The following is an 11479-nucleotide window of genomic DNA, read 5'->3' on the forward strand; positions in this document are numbered from 1 at the left end:
GGCGGCCGCCGCTTCCCCGAGGCCGGAGGCGGGGCGGGCGGGCCTCGCGAAGCGCGGGGGGCGGACCCGCCCGCTGCCGGCTCTGCTCGCCCGCTCGCTCGCATTCGGTGGCGCCGCGGGGCAGGCATGGGAGCCGCGCGCGCCTTCCCGGATCCCACACCTGTCTGAGCGGCGCAGCGAACCGCGGCCCGGGCGGTCTGCTCGGCGCGGGTGAGTGCGGGCGCGGGCTGGGGGCATCCGCCAGGGCGCCGGGGCAGCGAGGCGCTGGGAGGAACGGGACAAAGGACCCGCGCTGGGTGGGGTGACTGCGGCTGCTGGGGGCACCGGAGACCGCACCCGGGCCGCCGTCGGGTTTCCAGGCTGGAACTAGGGAGCTCCAGGGAGACCCAGGGGCTGCAGGGCATTTGGATTCATTTAATGTCACCCGTGGAGCTGCGATCTTAGACGCCAGGCTCTGGAAGGGTGCCGTGAAGGAGCCGGCTCCAGCAGGCTCTCCTCCCGCTGGCAACACCCCCAGCCCCTATGCACACTTCACCAACACTTAGTCTCCTTGAGTTTTGCATATGATGTGATTCCATCAAGCTCTGAGCATTAATTTTTAACCCTAGACACGTGATTGGGAACACGCCTTAGCAAGCAAGAGAAGTTCAGGCAAACACAGGTTAGAAAATAGGATCTTTTCTCCGGAGTTTTTAACTGATGACCATGGACTAACCCTACAAACTACTGTCTGAACTATCAACAAGTTATTGGAAGCAAGTATTTCTCTTCAGCCTGTAGCCATTCATCAAGAGTTATTAGTTTTTAAATAAAAGGGTTTTTACAAGTTTTTTAAAAAAATTTAAAAGGCAGAGTGGATTCACTTAGATAAAGGAACACCACTGCTGTGCTCCAGGAAACAAATCAGGTTTGTTTTCAAGCATCTCTGAGAAAGCAGCTGATTAAAATGCTGTTTGCTTTATTGCCCGTTGGGTGACACCCATGAGAATTCAGACACAGCCCTTGGCTGGTGGGAAGCTCCAGCTTGTTCAGTATCAGGGTTGGAATAGTGCCTGCTTCTCTCAGCTCTGGACACTGAACTTGAAAGGTGCCTGTCTGTCTCTAAGGATCAGTCAGGCCAATGCCAGAGTCATCTTCACGTGGCCACATGGAAAGAGTTGAAACCAGCTGTTGCCAAATCTCTATGCCAAATTAATATCAAGATATTCATTGCATGCTGTTTCAAGATCCTGCTTGTGCATGAGAACATTCAAACCCGGCTTTATAACTACCTGTCAAGAAAACTATTAGGAGTGTACTGGAGATGGAATCAGGAGGAGGAACATAGAAAATAGGACAGAAGTTGCCACATTTAGTTGTGAAAGTGTTTGTGATCACATGCACAGCATCTGCATACGAATAACTTCTTCACTTGTATTTTTTTCCACTTAAATAAAGTCAAGATGTAACTTAACAAGATGCAACTAGGCACTTCTATGCCTAACCTGGTAAGGAAGCATTTTCCCAAGGTTGCTACAATGGATCTCATTTTTGTAACACTGACAATTTATTCAGGTAGATGGTGAATGTGGGCATTTTTATGTCTGTAGTGTAAGTGCCAAAGTGACCATTAGCGTGTCTGAGAACTTGTTGCCCCCAGTCTGCAGTGTGTAATAGTCTCAGGTTCTCCCGGACGTCTCTTCTCACAGGTCCTTTAGGATTTAATCCACCAAGCATTGTTGATGCATAACTCCCACTGACTCTGGGGAATTTGTTTCTCATGGTCTGGCCATTGACAGTTTTACACACTCTGTTCTTTTTCTCCTGCCAGGTTAATGGCAGACTCACTAGGTAGTTGTCTGATAGAGAAGAAGTTAAACTTCGTTTGACTGTGAGATTGTGTCTACGGTTGCTGGACTTTAAAGTTCCCCTAGTTTCCTGTACAGACCGTAATTCCTAAACCATTATATGAGTAAGTCTGTTTTTTGCTTTAACGGGTTCTGTGATTGCAGAGTATTCAGAGAGCTTTGTTCTTTCTTAAGTGTTTGCTTTAGGAATTAGCGCAGTTTCAATGTTCAGTGTCCCTGGCCCCAGATCCCGTGGAAGACCCTTTGTCATCCTTCCAATTGCTGTCCAAAACTTTTATCTTTTGAAAACTTTCCTACTGTTTCTTTCTGTCGCGTCTGTTTATAGCAGTCACAGGAATTCATGTGCCGTACAATGGAGAATGTATGTCCTAAGGATTCCTTTTCCCTCGCCGCCCTTGGCTGTGGGAGTTAAGTCACTGGCCCTCTGGAGGAGCTCTGTGTTGTTGCAGGTTTTTTTGAAGATGAAGGTGCTTAACTAGAGACAGCAGTCACAGTGTCCAGTCTCCAAAGAGATTACTGTTGTTTGCGCATATGGTAATGTGCAAAGTCCATCCATTGTATTAGTGGGCTGATGGGGTAGCAGCATCCTCAAAAGTGTAAGTATTTTTAGACAGCAGACGGTGCCTCATACTGAGTGATGGAGCACAGAGTGTGTAACCCTTCTGTGAGTCAGGTGCCCAGAGGTGGAAAAGGAATACAGTTCCTGTATTACTAAGCATAGTGAAAAAACATTTGCTTACCTTAGGTTTCCACTCTGCTTTGTCATTTAGGTGAAGTGATGCATGCAAATACTTAGTTGGAAGTTTTAAAAGATAATTTATGTTTATGAGGAATCTCTACCCAGCAAAGTCTTACTCCTAGAAATGATATAGTGTGAATCCAAATTTTCTTCATCCTGGTTTAGATATAATGAGGATAGATTTGGATATCTTCATTTCTTTTTTTAAAGAGTTTTTCAGACAGTTCAACAAGGATATTGTGATTCATTTGTAAAAGTGAATGAGTTTAGCTGTTACCCATTAGTTACCTCCCCAGTTATGGGATTATAAGTGTTTCTATTGAATCTGTTTACACCCTGGAGTGTTTATGTTCAAATAAACCTAAATGGGCATAGCACACAAGTTTACCTAAAGTTCATCAAAAATAAAATAATGTTTGTCCTCTGAGAAATTGTTCCATTATCAAATGAATTGAGAAGTTACTGCAGAGCTGCCAAATTAATGGCAAAGCTTCACAGACATCCTTGTTTGGGCTGTTCTTGTGGATGAGTCAGGATGGACTATGAATGCCTCAGGGGAAACCCTTGGTGGACAGAGCTGTTGCTTCCTCTCTCCATTTTCTTTGGGAGCTATCCTGGAAGGACCAAGTCATTCCTCTACTCAGCTCTTAAAAGCCATTCCCTATTGGAGTCCTTTGTTACCTTTGCAGACTGATCAGGGAAATCTGATTAGCATGATAAATTTCCTTTCCCTTTTCCCCTGTACCTCCAACCTCCAGAATTCTTTGAGCGGATGCTTTTTTTTTTTTTTTTTTTTTTTTTGACAGAGTTAGACAGTGAGAGAGAGAGCGACAGAGAGAAAGGTCTTCCTTTTTCCGTTGGTTCACCCCCAAGTGGCTACTCTGGCCGGTGCATTGCGGCCGGCGTGCTGCACTGATCTGAAGCCAGGAGCAAGGTGCTTCCTCCTGGTCTCCCACGCGGGTGCAGGGCCCAAGCACTTGGGCCATCCTCCACTGCACTCCTGGGCCACAGCAGAGAGCTGGACTGGAAGAGGAGCAGCCGGGACAGGATCCAGCGCCCCGACCAGGACTAGAACCCCGGGGTGCCAGTGCCACAGGAGGAGGATTAGCCTAGTGAGCCGTGGCACTGGCCAGAGCTGATACTTCTGAGCAGTAAGGGGCATGCAGACATCTTTTGTAAATAACACAGTTGTCAATCTGGACTTTTGTGTTCCTAGAAAATTATAAAATTAGAGAATCCTGCACCTGAAAACGCCACTTAAAGAGATCATGTGGTTCAGGTTGTTGTTCAGAATAATTTCTAATCCACCATAAATAAACATTTTGGGGGGAAGCATTTGGCACAGTGGTTAAGACACCTCTTGATATGGCCACATCTCGTATCTGAATAACTGGGATTGCATCTTGGCTCCACCTCCCATTCCAGCTTCCTGCTGATCCACACCCTGGGAAGCAGCATGTGATGGCTCAAGTGGTTGGGTCCCTGCTACCCATGTTAGAAACTCAGATTGAGTTCCCAGCTCCAGAGTTCACTATTGCAATGATTAGGAGAGTTAACCGGCAGATGGTACATCTCAATCTCTCTCTCCCCTCCACCCACCTTTCAAATAAGTAAAACTATATTTTAAAATGTAAAAATTAATGTTTTAAAGTAAATGAGCAGTTGGTAAGGGAGTGAGCAACTTAAGAAGCTTGTAATCTTTTTTTTTAGGGTTTATTTATTTGAAAGGTAGAGTTACAGACAGAGGGAGAGACAGAGAAAGGTCTTCCATCTGCTGGTTCACTCCCCAAATGGCTGCAGCAGCTAGAGCTGGGCTGATCTGAAGCCAGGAGTCAGGAGCCAGGAGCTTCTTCTGGGTCTTCCAGGTGCATCCAGGAACCCAAGGACTTGGGCCATCTTCCACTGACAAGTTGATTCTACAAGTCCTTTTCTCACAGGTAGCTAACCTGGTCCCCATTCTGAGCAAAATTACCAGCATTTAAAGACTGAATTGGTAGTAATGTATAAAATGGGAGATTGCTGTAGCATTCTCTAAAGGTTCTTGGAATGATTCCAGAGGTTCTTGGCATGTGATTACCCATCATTTTGCCAAAGAATCCATTTGGTCCTCTATATTTGAGAGGTCAGAGTGAGGCTATGGCAAGTAAGAGCCCTGCCAACTGCCCAGCACCCATACCCCAGGAGAGGACTCCTCCCCTCTCTCCATACCCAGTAACATCATGAACTGATTTCTAGTAGCATAGTTTCTTTTTGAAACACAAAGTAAAAAAAGACATGTCATGGTGGCAAATGTGAAATGGGGCATGCTTTAAGTCCTTTAGAAAGTATTTTTTAAATAAACAAGGATTTACTATACAGGCAAAGCAGTTGGGAAATTGAAATTAGAGTTAATTTTGCCTGCGACAGGGGTTTAATTCTTTAAGACAAGGTTCCTACATGGATTTTATGTGTGCATATTTGCACTAGTTTCTGATTTTTTTCTGCATTTATCTTCCCTGGACACCTGCCAACAGATGATTTTAATTTTGTGCAAAGGGACAAAGATAAAGGCAGATGTCACCAGAAGAGTTTTGGTGCAGTTGATAATTCAAGCTCTTCTCTCCCAGTATACAACTAACATACAGATTTCAGATGTGGGGTTTGAAGATTCATGTTCTAGATGATAATATGAGCATATCCTATGTAATATGTTCCTTAGGCACACTGGAAATATACAGTACCTACAATTTATGTCTCATCTCCTACACACTCTCCATACTTGCCAACTTGGACCTCTGATTCTGTGTTTTCTGTCTTAAGATAAACCAAAGTGAAACTTGACTTACCATATCTGCTGTTCCATGCTAGCAACAGCAACATTCTCCACATTAGTCAATGGGGGGGGGCGGGGGGTATGTGATGAAGAGATGGGCCTCAGGGGTCAGCCATGTGGGAGATGCATGATTCCTCCTAGTGCATGTCACACTTGGCAGGAATTCTGCTGTGAGTGGGACGTTTAATCACCTAGACAACAACTTACAGAGAGAAAAGGCTGTGTAAGCTCTAGATAAGCTCAAGGGCTGGGTCCTTGGCCAGTTAATGAGAATAATCAGAAACAGATCCCTGCCCCGAAGATGCCCTAGAGCATTGCCATAACCACAGCTATTCCATTGCCTTGTCTGCTGGCATCAGCGTCTCCTTCCTAGCCCGCTGACAGTCTTTACACTCAGCAGTGCCTCGACAAGCACACACAAACAGGTGCATACACTTATATATGCACCGCATGATTTCAAGGATTAAAAAAATAATTAAATGTATTTCCTCCCCTGGAGAGGGCTCAAGGACCCTTCCTGTTTAGAAAGATGGGCAGAAGCAGAGAAGGAATCAGCACGTCCCAGGAATTAACTTTTATCTGGGACTTTATTCTCCACCCCTCCATCCCTGTTCTCTCTGACAGAGTGGAATCCAAGAGAAATAGTCAAGAAGAAAAGATTTCAGGGTGGGTGTGGTGCACACATATTTTAGAAATATAGTGGTGATGGGAATGTGATCAGCTGGACCAGATCAGATCGATGGGGTTTTCTAGTTCTATGTAAAAGAAAGCAAAATGTACCCTGAAGTTTCAACAGGTCTGCACCCTCAGACAGGAGAATGAAAATAACGGAGGTTGCCTCCTGCTGGCCTCTTGAGACCCACCCCCTCTTTGTCCTTCTTTGAGGATTTGATTGTGAATGATTTACTTTATCCACTGAGACAGCTTCTCTAGAGCCAGAAAATTAAGGGCCAGTCAATTGCTGCTTAAGCATTTATGAAAGTACTTCCAATTCTCATCTCTGTTTTCCTTGTGGGATGAAGGATCAGGGTCTTTAACACCTTTCAGGACAAAATTCAAACCCCCTCATTTAAAGCACACAGCCCTTCAGAACCTGGCTCCTGCCTGCTGCCTCCACCACCACCACCTCTGCTCCACCCTTGCGGAGCTAAGGATAATTCCTCAAGTGACTCACACTGTTGCTCATCTTCATGCCCCTGCACAGATGCCTGTTCCTCCTCCTCTGTGTCCATTTCTCTCCTATGTTATCCAACTTCCCTTCAACCTTCATGCTCATCCCAGGCATCACCTCCCCTGGAACTGCCTCCCCTATTATCCACACTGACTTCACACCCCCTCTGTGACTGTATCATTCACATGCATCTCCATCATGAGCAATCAAAATGCATCATTCAAAAAAATCTTATACTCACATCACTTATTCATTCTTATATTAACACGAGCATTCCTTGGATACATTTTTTGAGGGCCAGGCTTTTTTTTATTGTTTACTTATTTGAGAAGTAGAGCTACAGACAGTGGGAGAGACAGAAAAAAGGTCTCCATCTGCTGGTTCACTCCCCAAATGGCTGCAATGGCTAGAACTGGGCCACTCTGAAGCCAGGAACCAGGAGCCTCCTCTGGTCTACCACACAGTTACAAGGGCCCAAGCACTTGGGCCATTTTCCACTGCTTTACCAGGCCATAGGCAGAGAGCTGGATTGGAAGTGGCCAGCCAGGACATGAACTGGCACCCATATGGGATCCTGGTGCCGCAGGTGGAGGCTTAGCACACTAAGCCACAGCATCAACCCCGGGCTGGGCTTTCTGTACAGCAGTGCCTGGGTTCAAGTCCCAGCTCTGCTTCCAGTTGCAGCCTCATGTGTACTAAGGGAGGCAGCAAGTGGTGGCTGAGATATTTGGGTCCCTGGCATCCACATGGGAGACCCAGATTGAGTTCCAGCCTCCTGGCTTTATTCTGATCTAGCTCTAGCTGTTGTAGGCATTTGGGGAAGGAATCAGCAAATGGAAGATCTCTCTTGCATGCTCTCTGTCTCTGCCTTTCAAATAAATAAAACAGAAATGTTTGAGTGCTAGCATAGACCCAAATTCAGGCATTTAGACTATGTGGGAACAGTTTCAAACACTTGTAAAAGTAACCAACAGTAACAGTCAGTAGTATTCCTATTGCAAGATTAGAGCTTTAGGCTGGTGTTGTGGCGTAACAGGTTAAGCCACTGCCTATAACACCAGCATCCCACATAGGAGCTGGTTCGAGTCTGGCTGCTCCACATCTGATCCAGCTTTCTGCTAATACAGCTGGGAAACTAGCAGAAAATGGCCCAAGTACTTGAGCCCCTGCACCCATATGGGAGACTCAGATGAAGATCCTGGCTTCAGCTTGGCCCACCCCTGGCTGTGGAGGTCATTTGGGAAGTGAACCCAGTGAATGGGAGATCTCTCTCTCTCTCTCTCTGTGTATGTGTGTATATATATATGTGTGTGTATATATATATACATATTCATATATATATATATATATAAAATCTCTCTCCCTGTGTGTAACTCTGCCTTTCAAATAAACAAAAAAATTTTTTTAAAAAAAGAGTTTTGGGTCTTTGGCAAAAATTCTGCTGGTATAAAAAATAATCCAAAGGAAGAAGAAATATTTTGTTTGTTAGAGATCTTCCTTCTTTGGAACTAAATATATAATAGTAAAGATTACTTTACATTCAAAGCAGAAAGCCTCATGCCCTGAAAACTTTCCAAGTGCATGTCATAGTGAGGATGAGAGAGAAAAAAGGAGAGAAAGGGGGACCAGAGAGCTAGGAGGGGCAGCATTTAGAATTCAGCATGGAGAAGGCTCTAAAGCACGTGGAGATCAGTGCTGGGCAGCAGTCCAGCTGAGAACCCTGGCAATAGGGTGTCCTGAGGGCACCTTCAACACACAAGGGAAGGAACACCTGGTTGCACTTGCGGGCACTCAGCCACAAGACTGATCCCAAGGTTAAGCCCCAGCATTGTAAATGAGGCCATTTCCTAAAGATTCCCCTCCACACCCTGATTCCTGAGGAAGGCGGGCAGACTTGGAAACAATGGCCGGCGCACTGCTGGGCTTCATCATCTGCTGTTGGTGAACTTCAGCCCTTGCCCTCCTGACCTGCCTGTCTTTGTTTCTACAGAATGGTGCTCAGCATGACGGGGATTCCAGGACTCCTCATCCTTCTCTTCTTCCTGCTCTGTGCTGTTGGACAGGTGAGCCCTTACAGTGCCTCCTGGAAACCCACGTGGCCTGCTTACCGCCTGCCTGTCGTCTTGCCCCAGTCTACCCTCAACCTAGCCAAGCCAGACTTTGCAGCTGAAGCAAAATTGGAAGTGTCCTCTTCATGTGGTCCCCAGTGTCATAAGGGCAGTCCTCTGCCCACATACGAAGAGGTCAAGCAGTACCTGTCGTATGAAACGCTGTACGCCAATGGCAGCCGCACAGAGACGCAGGTGGGCATTTATGTTCTCAGCAGTGGTGGAGGTAGGGCCCAACGCGGAGACTCAGAGTCTTCGGGGAGGTCTCGGAGGAAGCGGCAGATTTATGGCTACGACAGCAGGTTCAGCATTTTTGGGAAGGACTTCCTGCTCAACTACCCTTTCTCAACATCAGTGAAGTTATCTACAGGCTGCACCGGCACCCTGGTGGCAGAAAAGCATGTCCTCACAGCTGCACACTGCATACATGATGGAAAAACCTATGTGAAAGGGACACAGAAACTTCGAGTGGGCTTCCTCAAGCCCAAGTTTAAAGATGGCAGCCGAGGGGCCAACAACTCGAGCTCAGCCATACCCGAAAAGATGAAATTTCAATGGATCCGTGTGAAACGCACCCACGTACCCAAGGGCTGGATCAAAGGCAACGCCAATGACATTGGCATGGATTATGACTACGCCCTCTTGGAACTCAAGAAACCCCACAAGAGAAAGTTCATGAAGATTGGGGTGAGCCCTCCCGCCAAACAGCTGCCAGGGGGCAGAATCCACTTCTCCGGTTATGATAATGACCGGCCAGGCAACTTAGTGTACCGCTTCTGTGATGTCAAAGACGAGACCTATGACCTGCTGTACCAGCAGTGTGATGCCCAGCCCGGGGCCAGCGGCTCAGGGGTCTACGTGAGGATGTGGAAGAGACAGCAGCAGAAGTGGGAGCGAAAAATTATTGGCATCTTCTCAGGGCACCAGTGGGTGGACATGAATGGTTCTCCACAAGATTTCAATGTGGCCGTTAGAATCACTCCTCTCAAATACGCCCAGATTTGCTATTGGATTAAAGGAAATTACCTGGATTGTAGAGAGGGGTGACACAGTGTTCCCTCCCGGCAGCACTTAGTGGTCTTTGTGTACTTATTGTAGAAGAGGCCACATTTGTCATTGTGTGTGTGTGTGTGTGTGTGTGTGTGTGAAAGAGAGAGAGAGAGAGATTAACGTGTCAAATAGTATATTTTACCTAATTTCTTAAAATTGCAAGATGACTGGCTTCATTTTTGTAACTGGTTTGTGCATCATGTCCTATCATTTAAGCAGTTTGAAAACATTCTTTTGCATAGAAATAAGAAAAATACTGATGTTTGAAGCAATGGGGAATACTTGCTAATTAAGTTAATCTTTTATTTTCTGGAGAACTCTGATTTTTATTTCACCTGAACTTGTTTCAGAGGTTTATATTAAATATGTGGAATACAGGGGATATGAGTTGTTCTCTGTGTATATTTTCGTCTGAGAGTCCTCTTTTGTGTGTTTTCCATGCCTGATCATTAATGCTTCCAGATGGTACTGTGCTCCCCCACATATAACTCGTAGGAATTTTTATAACATTTTTTAGATAGGAAGTTATAATATTTTGGATTTGGGGCATTTACACAGCAGTCCTTGAACAGCAAAATAATTTGAATTGAAACACATTTTAGCCATATCTTACTGTAAACCAGCACTCCCCAGCTGCTTCTGGGTTTGAAAACGGTTTCTCTTCCAAAGACGGAGCTCCTGCATTCTGGGAAGCATACGGCTCTGCCAACTTTGCAGTCACACCAGAGTAATCAAGATCATTTCTCCCAGTTCTTTCCATTTAACAGGATTTCACTTACATTTCTAGAACTAGATGTTTTTCAGAAGACAGTAATCAGGGCCTAATTAGACCAGGCTGTATGGCTTCCCAGCTAACAGTTGTGGTCACATTAAAAACAATCATAGCATTTCACCCGGGGAGTGTAGCACATCTCATGTTTTATCATTTGGTTGGAGTAATTTAAAATGAATTAAATTCCAGAGAACAATGGATGCATTGCTTGGCAGATGGCACAACAGAATAACCACTTGTTTGGAGCTTGGCACTGGCAACAAACCTCATCAAAAATTATTCTGCATGGTTTTCAGCGTGCTCTCAGGGAACTGTGTACTTGTTCAGATTGGAAACCTATCTCTTTTACTATACTTATAGTAAAAATACTTGCAAGTTGCTTTAAGAAAAACTAAGGCTTTTTTAAAAGAGGGTTCCTTTTGCTGGAGTGTTCTGGGCTACAGGTACCTAGAATCATAAATAATGGTAAAAATGAAAATTGGGAAAATGCAAAGTAGATCAGAATTTTGCACTCCAATAAGTGCCTTCAGAAATGTTGTATCAGTATGGTAATCCTAGCATATAAAGGAAATACTTTGACATATTCTATGTTTTCATTTTATAGCTCTCAGTCTAAGTACTGTTTCTAAATGTGTCAGTGGAGAAAACAAAATATGCAAATGAAATACAAAGTAGATATGTTGCTTGCATCCTGGGTGATTTCAACCTATGTTGTGACTGTTGGTGAAGTTATTCAATTATAGCAGTACCAATTAAACATTCTATGGGTGACTTGTTGCTTGTCTTACTTGGGCTTTTCAAAAAGATACTCTTGATAAGACACCCAAGAAACCTACAACCATAGTGCTTTCTTCAAATCACATAAGAAATACGGTGCAGAGTGGGACAATGCAGGGCTGCCAGGAATCTTCTAAGTTCCAGTACAATTTGTTTTGGAATATGACAGGAATCTCACCTGAGGAGTAAGCGAGATCTCCATT

At 45.1% G+C, this 11479-nt stretch overlaps 1 protein-coding gene across 1 annotated transcript; it reads left to right on the forward strand.

Annotated features, from left to right (window-relative positions):
- Positions 1–76: 76 nt before the first annotated feature.
- Positions 77–11270, forward strand: PRSS23 (serine protease 23). Its single transcript, XM_008263016.4, has 2 exons — positions 77–210; positions 8560–11270. The coding sequence occupies exon 2, from the start codon at positions 8561–8563 to the stop codon at positions 9722–9724; it is 1164 nt and encodes a 387-aa protein (XP_008261238.2). The 5' UTR covers positions 77–210; position 8560; the 3' UTR covers positions 9725–11270.
- Positions 11271–11479: the final 209 nt, after the last annotated feature.

This window comes from Oryctolagus cuniculus, chromosome 1 (assembly GCF_964237555.1).
Source record: "Oryctolagus cuniculus chromosome 1, mOryCun1.1, whole genome shotgun sequence".
Lineage (NCBI taxonomy): Eukaryota > Metazoa > Chordata > Mammalia > Lagomorpha > Leporidae > Oryctolagus > Oryctolagus cuniculus.

What these genes read in the sequence shown, in the direction of transcription:
- PRSS23 (XM_008263016.4), top strand. Translation starts at nt 8,561, where the DNA reads ATGGTGCTCAGCATGACGGGGATTCCAGGACTCCTCATCCTTCTCTTC.